The sequence below is a fragment of the Arachis stenosperma genome, chromosome 8 (assembly GCF_014773155.1).
Source record: "Arachis stenosperma cultivar V10309 chromosome 8, arast.V10309.gnm1.PFL2, whole genome shotgun sequence".
Classification (NCBI taxonomy): Eukaryota; Viridiplantae; Streptophyta; class Magnoliopsida; order Fabales; family Fabaceae; genus Arachis; species Arachis stenosperma.
In genome coordinates this window covers 644,934-668,654 of record NC_080384.1, presented here as the reverse complement: position 1 = coordinate 668,654, position 23,721 = coordinate 644,934, and the positions used below count along the sequence as shown (strand labels likewise).

At 32.4% G+C, this 23,721-nt stretch overlaps 3 protein-coding genes across 5 annotated transcripts; 2 read left to right on the top strand and 1 right to left on the bottom strand.

The window, feature by feature from the left end:
* The first annotated feature begins 1,322 nt into the window (after positions 1 to 1,322).
* On the top strand, positions 1,323 to 5,510 carry LOC130943821 (probable protein phosphatase 2C 55). The gene is made up of 4 exons (XM_057871850.1): positions 1,323 to 2,356; positions 2,758 to 3,082; positions 3,518 to 3,667; positions 4,907 to 5,510. The coding sequence occupies exons 1-4, from the start codon at positions 1,761 to 1,763 to the stop codon at positions 5,201 to 5,203; spliced, it is 1,368 nt and encodes a 455-aa protein (XP_057727833.1). The 5' UTR covers positions 1,323 to 1,760; the 3' UTR covers positions 5,204 to 5,510.
* Positions 5,511 to 6,033: 523 nt separating this feature from the next.
* LOC130943461 (J domain-containing protein required for chloroplast accumulation response 1) lies at positions 6,034 to 10,937 on the top strand. Of its 2 annotated transcripts, none has more exons than XM_057871344.1 (9): positions 6,034 to 6,762; positions 7,328 to 8,064; positions 8,153 to 8,475; positions 8,629 to 8,731; positions 9,202 to 9,266; positions 9,361 to 9,423; positions 9,505 to 9,582; positions 9,744 to 9,920; positions 10,671 to 10,937. In XM_057871344.1, exons 1-9 carry the CDS (start codon positions 6,314 to 6,316, stop codon positions 10,707 to 10,709), a joined length of 2,034 nt encoding a protein of 677 aa, XP_057727327.1. In that variant the 5' UTR covers positions 6,034 to 6,313; the 3' UTR covers positions 10,710 to 10,937. The 2 variants fall into 2 exon arrangements, with proteins under 2 accessions (XP_057727327.1, XP_057727328.1); XM_057871345.1 differs by having other exon boundaries at positions 6,050 to 6,762; positions 8,153 to 8,469; positions 10,671 to 10,935.
* A 3,649-nt stretch (positions 10,938 to 14,586) lies between these two features.
* LOC130944899 (lysophospholipid acyltransferase LPEAT1) lies at positions 14,587 to 18,855 on the bottom strand. 2 transcript variants are annotated; one of them, XM_057873486.1, is made up of 9 exons: positions 18,037 to 18,855; positions 17,528 to 17,644; positions 17,390 to 17,427; positions 17,063 to 17,127; positions 16,641 to 16,709; positions 16,089 to 16,222; positions 15,865 to 16,005; positions 15,464 to 15,527; positions 14,587 to 15,090 (listed from the first exon to the last, which is right to left on the bottom strand). In XM_057873486.1, exons 1-9 carry the CDS (start codon positions 18,589 to 18,591, stop codon positions 15,071 to 15,073), a joined length of 1,203 nt encoding a protein of 400 aa, XP_057729469.1. In that variant the 5' UTR covers positions 18,592 to 18,855; the 3' UTR covers positions 14,587 to 15,070. The 2 variants fall into 2 exon arrangements, with proteins under 2 accessions (XP_057729469.1, XP_057729468.1); XM_057873485.1 differs by lacking the exon at positions 14,587 to 15,090 and having other exon boundaries at positions 15,189 to 15,527.
* Between the last annotated feature and the right edge of the window lie 4,866 nt (positions 18,856 to 23,721).

Here is a 23,721-nt window from a genome sequence, read left to right as displayed (position 1 = left end):
GGGAATTGGTTAACTCAAATGACATTACCGTGTATTCATAGTGGCCATAGCAGGTTCTAAAAGCGATTTTCGAAATGTCTTTGTCTCTTACTCTTATCTGGTGATAACCAGACCTCAAGTCAATTTTAGAAAAATACTCCAGCTCCCTACAATTGGTCCATCAGGTCATCGATTCTTGGCAATGGATATTTGTTTTTTTACTGTAACTTTGTTTAATTGCCGGTAATCTACGCACAGATGCATACTTTCATCATTTTTTTTACCAGTAACGCCGGCGCTCCCCACGAATAAACACTTAGTCGGATGAACTTTTTACTCATCAATTCTTCGAGCTAAGTTTTGAATTCAACCATTTCCAATGGTGACATTTGATAAGGGGCAATCGAGATTGATATAATATCTATTTTGTCTTTCTTAGTAATGTTGACATTATTGGTCCCTTTTATTCATTAAAATCTCTTAATGGTATTTGGCACTAATTTTTCAATAATTTTATGACATGTGGCACCAAAACGACATGTGAACAAACTATGTTTTGTCACGTAACACCATCATCTACGTTGATATGTCACGTATTCACGTGTTTTTAACTGATTCATCCTCATTCTATTACATATTGATGAATAATATTCTAATACGTGACACTGACAGTCTACATTAGCATACCACGTTATCATGTTATTAAAAAAATAATTAAGAAACCAATATAAGTCATGAATGTAAATTTTGGAGATTAAATTTTATGACATGTGGTACCAAAGCGACATGTGAACAAACTATGTTTTGTCACGTAACACCATCATCTACGTTGATATGTCACGTATTCACATGTTTTTAACTGATGCATCCTCACTCTATTACATATTGATGAATAATATTTTGATACATGATATTGACAGTCTACATTAACATACCACATTATTATGTTATTAACAAAAAAAATTAATAAACTAATATAAGTCATGAATGTAAATTTTGGAGATTAAATTCGATAAATTAAAATTTTAGAGAATAAATTAAAAAATAAAATTTTATGACCAATTTAAAAATTAATCATAACAAATGCATTAAAAATTAGGTTTTAGATTTATTTTTGGAGATAAAAAAAATTTAATAGTAAAAATTAATAAAAATTTAGAGTATATTTAGTTTATATTTTTAATATTTTTTATTTTTTAAATTTTATAAAAAATAAAAATAAAAAATAAAAATAAAAATTATTAAAAATAAAAACAGAAAATAAAAACGTACCAAAGAGAGTGTTAATTTGGCAACCCAGTGACCAAAGGTCATTCACTCATTTGTTCCCAATGATGAGATTCGGTACTGTTTGAACCCGGAAGAATACATGTTTTTTTTTTTTTTTTCCCTCGTTTCTATTCCTTTCTTTCCGGTCATTGGCATCTAACAATGCTGATCGCTGTAGCGGGAACATTTATAAAGAGGAGACACCGAAAGGATCAGCTACCACCCAATTTCTTTATTATCATTTAATTTAATTATGCACCGAACTTCTTCCGTTGTGTTTCGATTCTCCTAGGAATTTTCTGGTTAGGGTTTTCCTTCGCTGCCTTTCTTCTCTGATCAGCATCAGCTGTAAGTCGTTTCATTTTGAATCTCGTTTGATTTCTCTGCCATCGGTTCTTCCTCTGATTTATTTGAATGAACAATGCGGTTTTTGACCTTTGTTGTCTGTTGCAAATATTGGTGTTGTGTTCCATAGAGTTGAATAAGCCAAATTATTGTTTGTGAAAAAAAAAATGCCACTCGTGTACTTTTCAAGATTGGGCACTGCAATTCAAAGTTCAAATGTAGGAATAGGTGGTGGAACCATAAGTTCTGTTGTTTTCGGTGTTCTGATTGCACAAGGGAAGTTGTTGTTTAGTACTACCAAGTTTTGTCACCCTGTAAACTTCGAAGCTTGTACCTATTTAGTTAGACAGAGAAGAACATTGTCTGTAATTGCCACACCATGGCCCACAGTGTCTACTGATTCTGCTCTCACTTCTCGCTTATCTGCAGCTGCAATCAGTGAATGCTCTGATAATAAGTTAACTTTGAGGTATCGTCGCCACTCACTGTCAAGAAAGGTTGTGAGTAATCTGTGTTTGAGGACAGGTTTGGAGAATGGTAGAAAAGTGGGCATGAAAAGCTCTTGGCAACCCGAAAATCGTACAATTTATAGCTATCTTATTGCTGCAAGGACCTTGCACACTTCTTACCTCTGCACAGAGTTGCCATCTAGAGATTTGCATGGATCATCATCATGCGCTATTTTAGGGCCTGCTCATGGTGTACGTCGTGACACTTGTGCTTGTAAAGAGAACTCAACAAATTCTTCTAATTCATCTAAACCGTATGTTCTCTCTCCCTTCAATTGAAACGTATCCAAAAAATAGAAAAGAATTTTCTACATTCAAATCAATTATTTAAATATCACGGTGAAGCTTTCTCTCCCCTCTCCCCTCCCCTGTGTCGCACACCCTCTTTTCCCCTTTTTCGGTGTCAAGGAAAATTAGTTACTTTTTCCCCGTTTGTTTGTGATTGTACTGGTAACAAAAGTGTATTTTATTTAAGTACATTTTAAAACAGATTGAAGAATGAAGATATATATTCAACATAAGAACTCTGAATACTTGTATTTTGAGAAGCAAATATTTTAGGATGACTCAATTTTAGCGTTAGTACTTGGCAATTAAAATTTACAGTGGAATTCCAGTCTCATTGCTTTACAATATGGTTGGACGATAATTGCAGGAAAGCTCCTTTAGGTAAAACCCTTAAATTAGCATCTGGATCATGCTACTTACCTCATCCTGATAAGGAAAAAACCGGGGGAGAAGATGCTCATTTTATATGCTCTGAGGCACAAGCTATAGGACTGGCAGATGGTGTTGGCGGCTGGGCCGATCATGGTGTTGATGCTGGACAGTATTCTCGTGAGCTCATGTCCAATTCAGTGGCTGCTATTTCGGGGGAGTCCAAAGGTTCAATTGACCCAGCAAGGGTGTTGGAAAAAGCATACTTAAGTACAAAAGCTAAGGGTTCCTCCACAGCATGCATTATCACACTTACTGATCAGGTTACCACCTTTGTATGATGAACTGATAATATTGTTCCTTCAGTGATAATATATTAAAATGGTATAGTTCAAGTACATGCTTAACACAACACTAATCCAAATATCCAATAGTTATAAATTTATAATGGCTCTAGTCCCCTCAAACTTTATTGTGTTTTAAATTTTAAACATGTTGACACACTAATAGCAATAGCTCTGACATTACACATTATATTTCTACGTATATCAGTTTTCTGACTCCTTTGATGCCTTTTCCCTCCTTTTGGGATTCATTTGTGTTTGTGACTGAATGGTACAATTTCCTACAAAACTAGTTAGTGATATATTTGGTCTCTCAGTATAATTTTCACGGTTTCTAGTGACATTATGTTATAAATAATCAGTTCTGGTACATCATTTTATTTTTGACAATTTTCTTTACTCATGATACTGCAGTGGCTTCATGCTATTAACTTGGGAGACAGTGGTTTTATGGTGATCCGTGATGGGTGCACTGTATTTCGGTCCCCAGTGCAGCAACATAATTTTAATTTCACTTATCAGCTGGAAAGTGGAAATAATGGCGATTTACCTAGTTCTGGTCAGGTAAGATGCACAGGATTGTAAGAGAATGTTACTGCATTAGTTAATAAAATCTTTTAATTTCTGTTAGTGACGAATATCACATGATTTTGCTAGTGGCCCTGTACACCTTTTGCAGTGCATACGATTCCTTCATGGTTTCATTTCCTTGTGTGTATGTGTTTGTGTTTTATTGTGATTTTGTTTAAATTTTAGAAAAAAGATTTATTGACAGCTTGTGTTGTTTGTTGAATTTATAATAAGATTTAATTATCATGTTGGTCCTTATAGTTTTGCCAAATTTGCAATTAGATCCTTATACTTTTTTCCTTTTCGGGTCCTTACATTGCTTTTAACTTTGTAATTAGCTCCTTTCTGTGAACGTTAAAATTAATGAAATATTCCTCCCAAAAAACATGTAGTTAATGATCTAATTAGGTTATTAATTATGGATACCTTCAATTTGCTGAGAAATATTCCGTTAACTCTTAACATTCTTTATACTAGTAAGGACCTAATTATAAAATTAAAAACAGTGTATGGACCCAATTGAAAGAGAAAAAAAATATAAGGATCTAATTATAAATTTAGTGAAATTATAAGGACTAACAAAATAATTAAACCTTATAATACTTTATGTGTCGTATTTGATTTGTTTAATCTCTAATCAAGTTTTTAATCCCTTTATTTACAGGATGTATTGATTTTACTGGTTTCTTTAAGTCCTATAGTAGTTCTGTTGATTTACTCTCTGTTCAATGTAGTCCCACAGTCAATTATCATATTAGATTATTATGATGTGCTCTTTAGATATGTTATCTCCGATCAGCTGTAAGTGAGATGTGAAATTTGACAAAGTAACTTGCAGCATAAACACCACCGGTTAAAGTAGTCTACTTTAGATTGAAGTTTACTGTAGGCTGTAGGACATTGAAAGATATGGTAAATCCTGGTACTGTGTCTTTAAGAAAGTTGGGGAAATGCAGACAAAGCTTACTACCATTTAAGTATGATCTTGTTAATGCTAGCATATTACTTGCATTCATTATAACAAGCCATTAAAACTTTTGGTGGTTATCTAATTCTTTTCAGACAGTTTTTATGTTTTGTGTCTCAATTATTCCCCTCTATAACATGCGATTGGCATCCATATCCTTAAGTAGTTCACCATTGCCATAGTCAATAAACTAGTTAATCTTCTTGAAAATTTGTTTATCTATGCTTCTTGTTGGATGCTTATGTGGATTGCCTTGTTCACGTCAGGTTTTCACGATTCGTGTTGCTCTTGGTGATGTCATAGTCGCTGGTACGGATGGGTTGTTTGACAACTTGTACAATAATGATATCACGGCAGTGGTGGTTCATGCCAAAAGAGCTGGCTTAAGCCCTCAGGCAACAGCTCAGAAAATAGCTGCCCTGGCACGCCAACGGGCACAGGACAAAGACCGGCAGACGCCTTTTTCAACTGCTGCTCAAGATGCTGGGCTCCGTTACTATGGTGGCAAGCTTGACGACACAACAGTTATCGTTTCATATATTACCGGCTCTGAAGATGCCTAAAATCCAATCCAGTTCTCTTGTACATACACTTTTTGTCCTCATGCGCACCATGCAGCATATGTGATTATTATAAATAAAAGGTTTAACATTGTTACCCTCCAGAAAATGATGTTAGTGACAACCAATTCAGAAATGTAGGTCCGAATTTAAAGTTTTGACCGTCCAAATTTTGTTTGTAAGCAACCAGCCTCTTAAGTTGGATGTTGTTTTGCTTGGTTGTTGGTTTTGGCACTGAGCAGGAAAGTGTGACAACTGACAAGCATTCAAATTGAAATAATGTAAATGAGAGTTCAGCTTCCTTGAGTAATGAATGAGCCTTTGCAATAGTTTGGCGCTTGTTGCGAATTTATTATCGATTTTTCTCTGGCACGATTGGCTCTTTTCCCAAACCATATGTTCTGGTATTGCATGGGCCCCTGATCTTCGTGCCTAATCAGGAATCCCGTGATGGATGCGTTTCATCTACGTATATCGGAGGTTACGGAAAATCTGAATTACTGAAAAATTATTGAAAATAAGAAACTTTGAACCAGTGAAAATGAATGCATAAATATATAACAAAAAAAAAATGATATGAAGAGTGCTACGTGGGGCCAAAATTTCATATTTTTCTCTTGTGACATCGGTTCCTATTCCTAATGCCAACTCTTGAATGGCCAAAAATATGATAGGAAGAGACAAAATCAGAGAAGTGGCAGAGGGTGTGGTGGCCGTATTGAAAATTTTAAGCGAGAGGGGATTTAATTAGTATCCCAAAGAAGAATTGAGGGAAAAGATTTGTTCAAAAAAGCATGGAGTAGAGTGGTCGAGTTATCAGCATCACTGTTTTATAGTTTTGTTTCTATCCTTTAAAGTATTATCCCAAGTCACTCATATCTTGTGGCTTGCCAATGGCAATTGGTCTTCGGCGCACCTTCTCTGTCGTATTGTGGTAGTTACTTCCCTTTCAGAATTCGTGCCTGTTCTCCTCTGTGTCTCTGATTCATAGCAGGCAGAGGCAGTTACAGTTCAAAACAAACTTTCCATTGCCCTCCGCTGCGTTCCACGTTTTCCCGCCATTTTTTAATCCTGAATTAGTTGACAGTTATTATTAATTATTAATAATAATTAATGGAGAGGTTTTACTCCTCTTCTTATTCTTCACAACAAGGGGAAAGCGCTTTCTACACGAGTCCAAGCACGCCAAGCAGAAACTCCGATGTGGATTTCAACGATGTGTTCGGAGGGCCGCCACGGCGGTCTTCCATTAACAGCGAGATTCGGCATAGCCTCAGCTACAGCAGGTTGCAGGATTTGAGTCAAGAAGGAGAAGGAGAAGAAGGGGAGGTTCCAAGTTCGTGTGCGTGGCGTCCTGAGCGGGAGAGACCGGTGTTTGGAGGGGAAGATTTCGTGAATCGGAGGCGTTATTCAAACAAGAACAGTGACTTCTACGATGATATATTCAGAGGCGATGAGTCTCCGATCAGGAATAGGGATCAGAGTCAGAGCCCTTTCCCCAGCAGAGTTTTGAGCCCTTCCCTTGCTGACCCTCTCTCCTCTTCTCTACCTTCGAACTTCAGGTTTTCCTCATTTATTGATGATTTTTAACAAACTCATAAAATTGAATCCAAATTATGGATTAATTAATCATCACTATTGTTCCCTATTTGAGTCTCTCCTTCAGTAAGCAATTTCGAATTAGAAACACTGTTATAATCGTTTATTGTGTGTGAGGATATCTGTGCTTTGAATTTTTAAACTGACTGTGGGGGATAGGATGGCATCGTTACCCGGACGCGCGGTACCCACTCTCCCCCTCTCCGGTCCAAGTGGGGTAATTACCCGACCCAGTCTAGGGCGGAACAGGGTAGAAAGTACGAGTCTTGGTATATATGTAATATATAATATATAATATATAATATTATTATTAATTTTTTATTTTATTTTATATTATATATGTAATGATAGTTATATTGCAGATCGATAGCCATTGCTAGTTTTATTCATTTGGGACTGCTTCATGCATTGTTTTCAGCATGGATAATAACTTTTCAGCTTCTAAGTTGTGAACTAAGTGACTTGCTCATCTCCTATTGTGACTGATGCTAAGTTTCTAACTCCCGTCACTTTCCACTGACCAACCAGTCTTCCTGCCAAATTGTCAAAAGGGATGGACCTTCCAACATTTGGTTACTCTACCAGACGCAGGAACCCACTTAACAACTTCAATGATGGTTTTGGTGCTTCGGATGGAGTAGGCTCTTCAGATTCTCATCTTTCAAGATTTTCAACCCCACCAACCAAGCACAAGGAGGATCCAAAGAATGCTTCAAAACCCGCCTATCGGCAGAGTCTTCTATCGAAAGAGTTTTCAGATATAGAAAGTAACATGAAACAAGACCAATCTAACAGTAATGGCCAATTTCATTTCTCAATATACAAATGGGCAAGTAAAGGGGTGCCAATGGTTATGCCTCTTAGGACAGAGAGAAAAGATAAGCTTAAATTTGAAAGAAGCTCAAGCGCCAAGGAATGTGTAGCCAGTGAGATTACCACACAAAATGATAGTCCTGCATCATACAAAGCCTCCTTGTTATCGAGAAGCACAAGACAAGATGGATCAAATTCTCGTACAACTATTCAAAATGGGGCAGATTCTATTCGAATCACAGAACAAAGAGCTTCTTCCAAAGCTCAATCAGAGACGATGAGCAGCTCTCAAACTGTAACTAAAGATGATCCTGGTAGTCCTATCTCATCTTCTCATTCTGCGAGTGAGAAAACCTTCTCTGGAAAAAAAGAAGCAGCAAGTGGAAATCAGAAGCTTGAGACCAAAACATTACGTTCACTGTTAAATGAAAGTAATGCAATAGCGAAACAAGGTAAAGCCATATTCACCATCCACTTCTCTGTGTGTGCAAGTATACTACTTTATGACTCCATTATAATGTTCTCAATTTCATATATCAGATTATAATGAGATCACTCGAAGGGAGAGACAAGATGAAAGTAAGATGAAAATCACAAAAGAGTTGTCTAATTTTGATAACGTGAATCCAAATAAACGAGAAGAAACGACTGTTTCTGTGAAAGCTGTAGAGCATAGCAAGGCTGCATCCCCTGGTTCCTTGAACTTTGGTGAGAATATGGGGAAAGACCGCATTAAAGGAAAGGTCAAAGAATTTGTCCGAATATTCAATCAAGAAGCTGCAACAAAACCCAGAGTTGAACCCAAATCTGAGGGTTCTTTATACAAGCAAAGAGATGCTTTGAGGACAAAGAACGGAGTAAGTGTAAGCAGTAAGAACTAATGAATAAGATGGATAGAAAAGAAAAATTCATATTATAAGAAGCTGTCAATAGTTATGACTATTCTTCAGTGTCAAGTTCATGTTATCCTAGCTTTACAACAATTAAGATGCTTACGGTTGCTCAATCTTATTTAGGCGGACGAGTATTCCGAACAGTCCAAGAAAGAAAGTTCCAGGGTAGAGTCCTCCAATGGGTCTTCTAATAATTTGTCTCAGCAGGATGATATCTCAGCATCAGGTACAGCTTAATTTTCTGAATTCTAGTGTAATATGACTGCTCTAACAAAGATTATGTGCGTAGCCTGCATGTAACAATAGGAAACATTTACAGGGCATCGAGCATATTCTAGTTTAAACATGCTTCTATGGTCATTTGTTATTTCCACATTGCATCCCTCCTAAGTTTCTGTTAAGCATGGTGCTGTAACAAAAATTGTGCTTTTCTCTATGGTCTGCATCCATTCCAATATGCAGTTGTGTTTACTTTTTACAAATTCAATGAATAATAGGGTGTCACCTTTTAAAAGAACTAGCATAAGCTGTTAATCAACTGAAGAGACTTTGTTAAAATATGAAATGACCGTGACACTTCCTTATTGTTGTAGAGCTTTTTATACTAATCAATGTTAAAATCTATATAGATTATAGACATGCTTTATATACTTGATGATTAAATATTGTGACAAAACAACTTGATTTTGTTACCAGCAACGCCAGATATTTCATTTACTGTTATTGGAGATAAGGATGGATCCTTCCATGGGAATTTCACGGTATTCAATTGCTGAGCTAAATTCCAATCTTATGTTTAAATTACTTGCGTTTTAGGAACTTTCTGTGAATATGCTCCTGAATTGAATATTACAGATACAAGTACTAGCAGAAGATGAGAATGATGATTTAAAAAGCCAAGATAACAAAGCAATCCAAGTAATTTGCACCAACTATCATGCTTTCTTTTTTTCAAGGTTGTCAATATTATGTGTATACATATTTCTGTATACAATGTAGGTCATTGACAAGAAGATACAACAATGGTCTAAAGGGAAGGAAGCAAACATACGCTCGCTACTATCGACGTTACAATTAGTAAGGAAAAATGGAGTTCTGTACTCCTTGCCGTTCTTCTTTCTTGTCAACAAAGATAAAAACATTTTGATGTGTCTCATTCCATTTTTAAAGGTTATTTCCTTGAGGTTGATAGATAAAATTCACTTTTACTAAACTGACATTGATTTGTATAATTAAAGGTGCTTTGGCCGGAGTGTGGCTGGAAGCCTGTGCCTCTTGTCGATATAATTGAAGGAAATGCGGTGAGAAGAGCTTATCAAAGAGCTTTACTTTGTCTACATCCAGATAAATTGCAGCAAAAGGGTGCTGCTTCACATCAAAAATACATTGCAGAAAAAGTTTTTGACATCTTACAGGTAAACCTATATTTGTAGCTACTTAGTTGGATTGATATATATCATGTTATCTATTTCATGGGTATTGTCTAAAATCTTGCTTATTATTTGTTGGTCATACATATTGCGTGTCTCTTACATTCATGTAAGGTTTAATTATTTTGTTAAGTCTTATAATTTTACTAAATTTGCAATTAAATTCTTATACTCTTTTTTCTTTTAATTGACTTTTATATTATTTTTAATTTTGTAATTAAGTTTTTTTTAGTGTAAAAAAAATATTAAAGTTAATTGAATATCTCTCTGCTAATTGAATGTATCCATATTTAAGAACTTAAGTAAATCTTTGACCCATATTTTTTAGAAGAAATATTCTGCTAATTTTAATATTTTTTGACATGAAAATGACCTAATTATAAAATTTAAAACAGTATAAAAATTTAATTAAAAAAGTATAAAAATCTAATTATAAATTTAGTTAAAATTCTGTAAATCGTTTTATTTGAGTAAATAATTAATTTATTTTATTTAAATAAAAAAGCGTCCAAGTACTTGGTAGGGACAACGAACCCAAGTAGTTCATAACATAACAGGTTATCACAGTATTTTATTTGATTGAACATTACGTTATCAGTGCTGGAAATTATTTTAAACTTATTACAAGTACTTAATAGACATCATTATTCTTAAATTCAGTTGACGGGTATTCATTGAACATGTTTTTACTAAAACCCGATCACTAAGCGCATTTGTTAAAAACTTACAATACAGGAAGCATGGACGCAGTTCAATATGCTCGGTGCACTCTAACTAGTAATTACTCAGACCCGAGGAAAGGTTCTTTTACAGTCTCAATGGGATATATATATTGTGCTTATTAGGAGTGCAAGTGATTACTTCATAGCTGAAGCTGTTTTCATTGTAAGGTTATAAACTTGTAATTGATAATAAATGATCGATTTCACGAAAATATATTTTCAAGTTTGTTATACAAATGCAAGTGTTCACTTGAGAGCCTGTAAGCTTTTTCTGTCTTCCTCCTTGCTTCCTTCGGAAAAAAAAAATCCTCTTTCTGTCTTTCTCCTTCTAAAATAACAATGTTAGGAAAGTAATAAAATAATATTTTAATCACCTTTAAATTTATAACATTTATTATTTGTTAGTTTTATTATCTTAATTTAATGATAATTAATGATATACTTTTTATTCTAAAATGACAATACAACTTTAAAAGATCCGAATCCCTTCTTTTCATATTTGTTACATCTTTGTACAGTAACAATTCTTGATAATATTAAATATCGTTAGCGCACACAAATTTTAGCAGTCGTTATTTGGATGATTGCTTTCTGTTATCTAATGGATGACAACAATCGAATTGAATTTCGACAACAACAAAATAACTTTTTCCTTATTGTTTAAAACTTCATATTTTTGTATTTTCTACGGTTTGAAGCTCCACATAATTTTATAACAATAGGTTTAAAACTCCAACAAAATGAACACTTTTATGGAACTCTAAATATGCATGTTTTTTAAGGTTTAAAATCAAATAATTTTGTAGTGACGAAGTTCAAAGTAACCTCTCCTCCGCCGCCCCTTTCCCAAAAAAACATAGAAAAACAAATCAACATATCACTTTAGGGTTGGAAACTCTAATTATATAATGGCAGGGGCTCAAATATCAAAACACCCAAAAAGTAAAACACTTTTAACTTAGGGTAAATTTATGTTTTTTAGGGGTTGAAACTTTAAATAACTCTATGTAGTGGGAGTTCAATAACCCCGTCCTCCGAAACAAACATTTTTTTTTTTGCATTTAAAACCAAAAATTTATATATTTTCTAAAGTTTGATATCCTAAATAATATTTTAGTAATAGAAAGCTCCAAATTCTAATTAATTTTTTCCATTAAATTTATGTTACTCCACACACGAATACAGCTTACCTGGCAAAAAGAGTTCAATAAATATAATTAGTTTAATTACTGTTAGTCCCTATAATTTAATCAAAACTTTAATTTAGTTCCTAATTTTAAGACTTTGTACTAAATCTTTAAGTTAGATAAAAACTTTTAATTAAATTTTTTAAAATTTTAAAATACTTAGTTTTAAAATTTTTGATAGTTCATCCATAAAAAATAGAGTAAGTTATTTAAATAAAATAATTAAAATCTAAATTTACTATATTACAATTTTCTAAAACAGCATATGTGTTTGCAATTTTTCTATATCTATATAAATCACTATCGGTACAATAGTTTTCAAACTGAAAGAAATGACCCTACATAAATTGCCGCTGGCTAGAGCGGTTTATAAAAAAACAAAAGATAGCGTAATTCCTGGCACATTGTAGCTGATTATGTATATATACATAAAGATTATCTATGTTTCTCTAACAATTATGTATGGAATGAAATGAATAATAGGATAAGATTGAATAATGAAATGAATAAAAATTTAATATTTTTATTATCATTCAATTAAACTTATCTATTTTTTTACACGACTATATACGATTAATTATAGTGGTAAACTTCTTTTATATTCATATAATATAAAGTTAAATTCTTTCATTAAACACTCTTAAAATAATGAAAATAATTTGTAATATTTTTAAAAAATAATTTTAAATATAATTTTTTATACATATTTATTATTGTTTCTAGAATAAAAATGAAATTTTTAAAATTTATTGTGGTAAAATTTAAAAATTTTATTTTTATTCTAGAGGCAACAATAAATATATATAAAAAGACATTTAAAATTATATTTTAAAATATTACAAATTATTTTTATTACCTTCTGAGAATGTTTAAGGAAAGAATTTAACTTTTATGTTATGTGAATATAAAAAAAAGTTTATAATTATAATCAATCGTATATAGTGTTTGTTTAGGCGTCATTAAATCGATAAAAATATATTTTTTTTTCAATGAAATAAATATTTTTTATTTTGGGTAAAGTATTAAATTGGTTCCCTATGTTTGGGCGGTTTAAAATGTTCTATTTGAATCTAAAAAAATTTATTTAGCATCAATTTAGTCCCACAGTAAGGTCAAAGTTAAATAATTAACGAAATGTCCTACATAACAACAGTACAAGAATAAAATCGATAATTTGGAGAACAAGTAGAATCTCCAGAGGCACAAAATCAACCGTTGATGCATCAATACATTTATTTATCATTCTCTTTAGTTATATAGAAAATATTTTATTTATATTATAAGAAAAATAATAAATAAATGTATTGATGCATCAACGGTTGATTTTGTGCCTCTAGAGCTTGTACTTGTTCTCTAGATTATCAATTTTGTTTTTGTACTGTTGTTATGTAGGACATTCCGTTAGTTATTTAAGTTTGACCTCACTGTGAGACTAAATTGATGCTAAATGAAACTTTTTTTGATTCAAATAGGACACTTTAAACCTTAAGGACTAAAACATAATTACGTCCAAACATAGGGGACCAATTTAGTACTTTATCCTTTTATTTTTTAGTATGTTTGGCAAATTTCTAATAATAAAAGTAAAGGTACTAGAAAAAAAAAGATATCTTTTTTTGAGAAGTTATAATTTATATCTTTTTTTAAAAGTTTTTTTTTAAAAAGATATTTTTCACATAATAAATCAACAAAAAAATATTTTTATCTTATTTTACCCAAACATGATTAATAAATAAAAAATATTTTTATATGAGATATTCAAATATAAAATCACTTTTACTTTTGTAAAAGATTTTTTGAAAAAATATCATTTAAAAAAAAATCTTTTTCGAAGATAACGCCCAACCACGCCCATAGTCGTGTAAAAAATGGATAAGTGCTTGTTGAACGCCATTAAGTTGATAAAAAAAAAACCTTTTTTCAATAAAAAATATCCTTTTTTATTTTTTGGCGTGTTTGGTAAATTTTTAGTAGTAAAAGTAAAAGCAACTAAAAAATAAAAAAAAAAAGATTTTTTTTGAGAAATTATAATTTACATCTTTTTTTAAAAGATCTTTTTTCTTAAAAAAAATATTTTTCACGAAATAAATAAACAAAAAAGTGCTTTTATATGGTTATATCCAAACATAATTGATAAATAAAAAGATCTTTTTGCACAAAATATCTAAATATAAAATTATTTTTACTTTTCTATAAGACCTTTTAAAAAAAAAAAACTTAAAAAAAATCTTTTCTTAAAAACTCACCCAAACAAACTCTAAATTTAATTGAATGATAGTAAAAATCTTAAATTTTTATTCATTTCATTCCATTATTCATTTCATTATTCAATCTCAAGTTCTCAACCTATTATTCATTTCATTCTATGCATACCAATAAGGTGTCGGAAATTTAGCTACCCATTGTTTTCTTGTTTTCTCATAAACCGCTATACCAGCAATTTATGTAGAGTATCATTTCCTTCAAAAATCACTGCACCCTCTAACGGTTCTGTTCAACTCGCTTGCTTTTCCATGTAAACCATGAACGATTTATATAGATATAGAAAGGTGCAAACACATGCTGTTTTAGAAAGTTATCATCTGGCACCTAAAAAACAAATATTTCAAGAAATTTCATATTTTTTGACAAAAGAGTTGGCAAGTGCCTAATTAAAAATTATCTAATATCTAGTATAAAGGTAGGATTACAAACTTATAAAATATAAAAATTTAATGGAACTAGAGAACAAACAAAATAATTAAGCCCAAGTGATAATGGTTTCCAACTGGTATAAAATGGGTTTCTAATTCCAGGTTACAATCATGTTTTATATCTGTTGTTTGACAAAATAGACAGTTTAGATAACTCTGCGCTTGGCAACAGAAAAATTGAAGAAAAAAGGGAACTTCAAAGAAAAAGAAAAGAAAAAGCAATTGAAACGTTAACCTCTTCTCCCTAAAGCAAATTATAATCAAAATCAGCTGTTATATGCTAGACAACCTAACCCTAACTACGGGGAGGATCCTACAAGTAATTGACAAATTTAACAGAAAAATATAGATACAGAACCTATGCGGCTATGCTCAGCCAGTGCCCAGCGGCATTAAGGTCCTAGAGGCATTTCAGATACATCATTTTCGACTAGGAATGCTTGTTCTGCACAGAATTTTCTATATTTGTATCTTTTTCTTTCAGAATAAATAACAGAACCATACAATGAATATACACAGACCAGGAATCCGAATTAGCATTGGGAAAACAAACCTGCAGAACACGAAACAGAAGATTCAGATCTAAGGTCACTAGGCCTTTCTAAATTTGTTAGGTCATTATGTTAGTCAAAAACGTCACAACACATGATATCCCTTGAAATCTTTGATGGGGAGCCTCAATAAAATTCACCAGGGATTATGTCACAATGTTGCTACTTGGTCACATTATTTACATGAAAATTACACAAGAGTGAGATGTTTAGATGAATGTAAATTAATAGGAACCCCCCTCAAGCAAGCTGTCCATTCATACAAATAACAATTTTGACACTAAAACTCGACTCGAACTACATATCATTTGAGCCTGAGGCCATGAAATTATCAATCGTCTTTCTGATGCAAAACACTAGGCAGACTATTATTACCATTCAGAGCAGCATGATATATTCGTTTTTCAGCGAGTCCAATGTCAGCAAGTATCAAATTACCCTGCAACAAGAGCATAGAGTAAACAAAATCAAGCTGGTACCAAAAGCAGTTTAGTCAATAACATTTAAAACCATATACAAAACACTCGTTACTCCTTTTTTGCACCAAGGAGAGAACTGTCCTACATCTTGTCTCGATTTTGAAAATTTGGAAAGAATAAAGGATCAACAAGAATTTTAACACATGGATCAGCCAAATTAAAATAAATTATAGCATGGAGAAGCAAGTGCTGTCTTGATGTCTTCTATTAGCATAAATTAATCAAATTACAGCAATCGTATAAGCAAGCACCCTTGTATATTATATCTGTTTCCACAAAAAAATCCAGAAGAAATACCTCAGTAGCCATCAATCTTCTAACATTATTGGCATATAGTTTAGGGTCATCCTTCTCCTGCTGTGAGGGATAGTAAACAGGTAACCGAATCACCTCCACATAATTTACAAATTGACATAGGAGAAAAATCACATGACGCACCTGCCAATGTAAATGTAATTCGATAGCATCAGACTTGCTGGTGAAAACCATGCTTCATTAGTATATAAGTAAAAATTGCTTACCCCGGATATGGAATCCCAGGCAGGGCTAAACCTCTTGTAATGGTATCGTAAAATTACAGGAAGTACTGGTGCTTTTGCTAAAAAACCTCCTGTCTTGAATGGAAGGAGGTACTCTCCATTTGTGGTTGTACCTTCTGCAGAATATGCAAATAAATGAACAATATTAAACCAAATTATTACAGCATTTTAACACAAGTAGCTTAGAGCTTTAGGCACTCAAATTACTTGCATAATTTATTTTTGGTAAAAGTTTACTTAATAATTTACTCACAGATAAAATGAGCAAAAGAAGAAATATTTCACCATATATTTTGACACTGATATCATCAGATAAATAAATATATATAGGATAGTTACGAATGACAAGAAAACAACCTACATTAACCATCTTGATGTTTATATATACCAAATTTACCTTAGTCATGTAAATCTGCACCAATATATATTTATTAAGGTTTGCAAAACAGGCGTACCCATATTGGTCAAATACATGTATTCTACATAAAGAAAGCAACAGTGAACTCAGCTCCAGAAAACTCAAAGGATGATAACCTGGGAATAGCATCATTACTGGAGCAGACTCATTTTGATGAGCTTCTCGAATTCTTTCAGTGACGATCGCTGCGGGAAGAAAGTCCAAAGGTTAAGCTACAATGTTAATTAACAATATGATGCCCCCCAAAAAGTTAATCTAACTGGAACACCATTTCAATGGGATATACATATATCTTTCCACTTCTGCACCAATATTTTCATTATGATACACGATATAATCTACCCACAGAATCAACCAAAATCTGATACGTTTCATTAGAAAATCCAAAACTTCAAGGTGCAAAAGATTCATGCAATAAGTGTATGAAGAGAAACAAACAGAGCAGGGGAAGAAAGATGAATTCAAGGGCTTTTGCTTTATTCAAATAGTGCAAGTTTTCATAATTAATACAAAGTGATGACATCAATAGTTTACCCACCAGAAACGCCCTTGAAGTCTGATGATTTTGATTCCCGCTGAACATAGACACATCCAAGGCACTTGCTGTCATAAAACATTCCATTATACGTAAGCAGTGGGATCTGAATATTCTCTTATAATAAAAAAAGACAATTGATGCCATTAAATAATGCAAAATGCAGCCTTCTGGAACTGCATGTTTATCATTTCATTACACATGAAAGTTCAATTCTGCAGTGGAATTTGAGAGAGGATGTAGAGCAGCAGAATACCACAAGATCTAAAGTAAATAAAATGAAGCAATATCATTAAATCATTGGAAGCCCCAAAAAAATGGCCAACAAACCTGATGAGCCCGACGAATGGAAGCTTAGACACAGATCTCTTCATGATGAAATCAAATATTAGAGTGGAACAAAAAATAAATGTCAGGAACAACACCTATGAACAAGATACACTTGGGAAAAATTGTCATCTCACAGACCTTAGCAACAAAACTGGGGAATACAGAGGACATGTGATACAAAATATCCAAGTACGACACATGATTAGATATTACTACGCCAGGTCTTCCCACTTCTGGCTGAGTTTTGTCTCCATTCTGAAATTGTAAACAGACAGAAGAAATAAGTAGACTAAAATCAATTAAAAAGACAGAACACTCTGCTTCCAGAATATTATGAAATTATATGGCTGGGAGCTTGTTATCTAATAACAGATAATTGCTAAGCTAAAACAGCATCAGTAGCAGTAGTAGTTTTGCCGATTAGAAACGACAAACCAGCCATACAAATACCATACACAGAGTACCCTAATATCAAACGACAATGCAAAATAATAAAATATTTTGATAATTCAAAAACCACAAAACATGAACCACTTGCTTCTCTATGTAACTCAAGTCAAACGTAATTAAAACACTCCATGATCATAATCTTATGTAATCATACTCTGAGAAGCAGAACGAATCGAATCAAATCAAATCAAGAATACCTTTGTGTGAGTGAAGGAGCTTCCATTTCCATCTGCATCGTGATGATCAGGGATATGAGACTCGGGGATCCAATAGAAGCCGAAGATAAAGAGCATGGACCTCGATAGAGCTCTCCCGCAGCGAACAATAACTGCCCTACGCCACCCGCCCATGTGAGCGTAATCCTCCTGCTCGTCGTCGCGGTTAGGAGAAGAAAATAGAGTGCACACGCGACAGATGACGTAGTAGAACACCAGGATGGTCATAGCAAGCACGACTCGTATGGGGAGCAGCGTGACGAGTGCGAATCCCAAGAGGAGCTTCTCCTTTGCCGGGAGGTCGCCCCGGCCCATGGTGCCGTACGCGTCGCGGCGGACGAAGGCGGCGTATTTCTTCTCCATGTCTTCAATGGTGTCGGATGTTGTGGTGGTGGAGTCGGAGGACTTGAGCAGAGGGCGATCGTCACCTTCACCTTCTCCATCCCCGATGTTGGATTTGGAGATTCCATTGGGTTTGAGGTCTTTGGAATTTAGGGTTTTCAGTTCTGACTCCATGCTTCCAACTTGCATAACCATCGATCAGTGCTGACTTATTTTATTTATTATTAGTGACTATTTGTGTTCCATGTGAGTAGACATATGTACATAGATGGATAGGGTTTTGGAGTGCAAGAAGGTGAAATGCAAAAGAGATTGATGGATAGGTATATGTTATGGTGATAGAATAGGGATGGAAGGAAGGAAAAGGATGAAGCACGATAAAGAGTTCTTGCTTGCTTAACGCTGATACAGGTATGCAGATCTGAGATAAAGTGCTCAAATTCACCCTCACGCGCTCCTCACCCCTCCCTCCCACAATATAATAACCAAAATAAATAGATATAAATATAAATAATACTATCTAAATTAAAAAAGTGAGATATCAGATAACATAGTATATAGTTAAAAATCAGTTATTTATATTTCTATATATTATATATTAAAATAACTCAGATAAATAAATATATAATGATAAAATATTTATATTTATTAAAAAAATAATTAAAATTGGAGTATTTTTTTGAATACATACCCAACGCGAAATTTAAAATTTTAATATTTGTTTAAAAGCCAAGTCTTTGGTGGCTATGTCTATGGTAACTAGGGGTGGAAAAAGGCCAGGCGGCCTGTCAGGGGCCTGCAGCTTGGCCTGTGTTTGGCCTGGCCTGGCCTGGCTTGTGTTTGGCCTGACCTAGCCTGGCCTGTTATAAAATAGGTACAGGCCCAGGCTCTTTTAAAAGCCTTAATACGTTAATAGGCCAGGCCCAAACTCACTAATTAGCTTTATAGGCCTGTCAGGCCTGCCTGGGCCTGTTAAAATATAATTAAATATATAAATAATTATTTATTATTAATAAAATTATGAGATATTTTAAATTTATTATATTTTATTATAAATATTTTTGTATATTTTAAATACGTTAAAAGTTTAAATTTTTTTTATAAATATTAAATATATGACATATTACATATAAATATTTTTATTAAAAAATAATTTTTTAAATAATATTTTTATTTTTGTAAAAAAAAATTATCAGGCCTTTTAACAGGCTTCAGGCCAAGCCAGGTTGAACAACAGGCCAGGCCTAGTACTTTATAAAGAGTCTGTAACAGGCTGCAGGCCAGGCTCAGGCCAATTAACTGTATAACAGGCCATGCCTGTTAAGAGCAAAGCCTGGCCTGGCCTGGCCTGTTTCCACCCCTAATGGTAACTAGTGGTGGCTAAGGCTACACTTTTAACTTAAAAGTGTAGTCTTTCACAAAGAAAAGCGTCACCTAATGGAAAAAAGTAAATTAGAAGATTTAAGAGAAGAAATAATTAAGTTATCAAAATTAATGATTTTAACTAATGTCAACTGTAATGACACCGAATTCTTAAAATCAATACAAAATGATTTTTCTCAAAATCTTTATTTTACTATAAGTTTTATTTAAGGACTTCAAAAACCTGAAAAAACTTATTTTTCACACGGAATTTCTAAAAAATGTTACCATGAAAATGATTTCCCACATCTATATCATACTTTTAACCCACAATTAAATTCTATAGTAGATATGCTTGAAGAAATATTAACATCCATAAAATTTCAAAGAAATAAGGAAAAAGAGAATCCCAAGGAAGAAAAATTTCAAAACATAATTAACATAACAGATTTAAAAGTAAAACCACCACTAAAATTATGAATATTGAAGAAAAATTAGAAGAAGTTACAATGCTTTTTAAACAATTAAAAATGGCTCAAGAAAATAATATTATGGAACATGATTTTCAAATAGAGGAAGAATTAGTAAATTCTGAAAATATAGAAAATGAAGAACACATTTTAGATTATTCAAGTGACGAAGAACCAGCTATTCCAATACAAGTAAAGAATGAAGCTGGAACATCTAAGGATAATCAATCTCAATTTAAATGGGAAACAGGTTTTGATAATTATGCTTTTAAAAAAGGGTTTATAAATAAAGATTCAAAATATACAAAAATACTATCAAAATACGTTCCTAAAATCCAGGAAATGGAAGGAGAAAGAATGCTCGATTTAGACTGCAAAAAGAACGAAAAAGAAATTTTCGAAAATTGGTTGAATTCCTTCTTATTAGAAGCCTTTACTAATCCAAAACTTGGTGAATTATCTGGAAGGGACATTTGGAATTACATAGGGTTTCATACTAAAGGAACTATAAGAGATTATATGACATCAATAGAAAACCAAATAATAGAAGAATTAGAAACAAAAACAACAGCTTATGATAAGGTATTATATATAATGATGATTCTATATAAAGAATTTTTTGGAAAAAATATTATAGATCATAGACAAGAAGTCTATAATAAAGAATATCAAGAAGCAAAAAACCATTTAGCTAATATTCAGATATATGATTTATGTAATGTGGAGTCCTATATATGTGAATATAGAATACATTATTACAAATTAAAAGAAGAAGATAAAAATCATTATCTTAGTATGTACATAACAAAACTCCCATATCCTGCTAATGAATTTATAATGGGAAGATTTATTAGAGAAATAAATAGAGGAATAATTGAAAATAATTTTGGTGGAGCAACCTCTGCTATAAGAGAGGAAATAAAAGAACGTTGTATGCAAGAAGCAACTCAAAAAAGATTTGCAAATATAATCAGAATTTGCTGTCAGGATAATGAGGAGATACCTCAAAAATATGGTCTTAATAAAAATCTTCGAAGAAAAAGAAAATATCAATTTAGAAGAAGAAAATACTATCCAAACTGGAGAAAAAAAAGATATTTTAGAAAAGAAAATAACAATAAAAACAAAAGACAAAGAAATAACTATTGCCCGAATAAAAAAGAAAATTGTAAATGTTGGTATTGCCAAGAAGAAGGACACTACGCAAATGAATGCCCGAAAAAGAATGATAAAAAGGATCTTACTAAACAAATAGAAATTGCTAAGTCTTGTTTCATGGAACCATTAGAAGAATCTGATGATAACTTAGACTATATTTTTGAATATGTCTCGGAAACAGACTCAGAGACTGAGTAATAATGCTACATTTATTACTATAAAAATAACAGAAAAGTTTATAAATGCTTTCATAGATTCTGGGGCAACACAATGCTTTGCTAGTTCAAGTATAAAACTTGATTGGAAAAAATTAAAGAAACCATTAAGAGTTAGAATAGCTGACAAATCAATACATAAATTGACCAAAAAGCAGAGATGGTTGAAATTTTTATTCAAATTATAGGTTCATTGTTCCATCTATATATGTTAGATTCTGGAATGGATTTTATCATAGGAAATAACTTTTTAAAGCTATATCATCCATTCATTCAATAATTAACATATATAGTTTTAAAAGCTCCACACGATTCTTTAATAAATAAAAAATCAAAACGTATAAAAATACCAACTACTACTATAGATAAGATCTTAAAGTTTAAAATATTTTCTATATTAGAAACATGTTATTTAAATCTATACTTTCAGATAAATATTCCAAAAAATAATCTTGAAATAAAGATAGAAGAACTCTTGGATGAAATTTGTGCTGAAAATCCTTTAGATATTAAAAATACAAATAACGAATTAGTAAGCATTAAATTAAAAGATCCCACAAAAGAGATAAATGTTCCAAATAAAATTTCTTATTCCGCGAGAGATAGAGAAGAGTTCTCATTAGAGTGTAAAGACCTTTTGGAAAAAGGAATTATAAGATTAAGTAAAAGTCCTCATGCGGCTCCAGCTTTCTATGTTGAAAACAATAATGAAATTAAAAGGGGAAAACGAAGAATGGTAATAAACTATAAGAAAATGAATGAAGCAACTATTGGTGATGCTCATAAACTTCCAAGAAAAGATTCTATTTTAGAAAAAATCAAAGGAGCAACTTGGTTTTCATCTCTTGATGCAAAATCAGGATATTGGCAACTTCGTTTAGACGAAGAAACAAAGAAATTAACTGCTTTTACTTGCCCAACAAAGGAATCAACAAGTGTGTTGCTTTATGAATGGAATGTATTACCATTCGGATTAAAGCAAGCCCCAGGTATTTATCAAAGATTTATGGAAGAAAATCTAAAAGAGTTAAATGAATTTGTTTTAGTATACATTGATGATATACTAATTTTTACAAAACAGGATAAAGAAGATCATCTTCAAACATTATTAATAGTTTTAGAAAGATGCAAGGAAAAAGGATTAGTTCTTAGTAAAAAGAAAGCAAGAATAGCAAAACAATAAATAGAGTTCCTTGGATTAATTCTATCCACTCAAGGAAAGCTAAAACTTCAACCAAATGTTCTAGAAAAGGTAAATTTATTTCCTAATAAAATAGAAGATAGAAAACAATTACAAAGATTTTTAGGGTGTATAAATTATATTTCTGATCAGGGATTTTTAAAGAATATAACAGAATACACTAAAAGCTTATTTCCAAAAATAAGTACTAAAAAAGTATGGAAATGGGATGAAAAAGATAGCATACAAATTCAAAGAATTAAAGAATTATGTGAAAAACTTCCAGAACTTTATATTCCAGAAGAAAATGACTACTTAATAGTAGAAACAGATGCTTCAGACATAACCTGGTCAGGATGTCTAAAAGCTAAGAAAGCTATAAAAAGTTTGGAACAAGAAAAAGAATCACTAGATTCTAATATCCACCAAGGAATTACTTTGCAGGTATATTTCAGGGACTTTTACTCCAACAGAATAGAGATATACTACTCATGAAAGGGAAACTCTAGCAGCAATTAAATCTCTTAAGAAATGGAAAATTGATTTACTACCCAAAGAATTTACATTAAGGACAGATTCAAGTTATTTAACAGGTTTCATACGATATAATTTGAAAGTTGATTATAATCATGCACGATTGGTAAGATGGCAATTATTTTTGTTACAATATCCAATAAAAATTGAATATATTAAGGGTGACAAAAATGTTATTGCAGATACATTAACAAGAGAATGGAGTTCGTCTACAACACATTAAATCAAGAAATTCAAAAATATGAACAAGAACTCGAAAAATGCAAGCATTGTCAGCAAATAAGGACACAGATCCAATCCCTCAAGAAGGCCATTGAAGCAATGAAATCAACACAACAAGCAAAACCATCAGAGTTCAGCCAGCTAAGCGTGGTGGACAAATCAGGTGAGGAAAAAATTCCAGAAA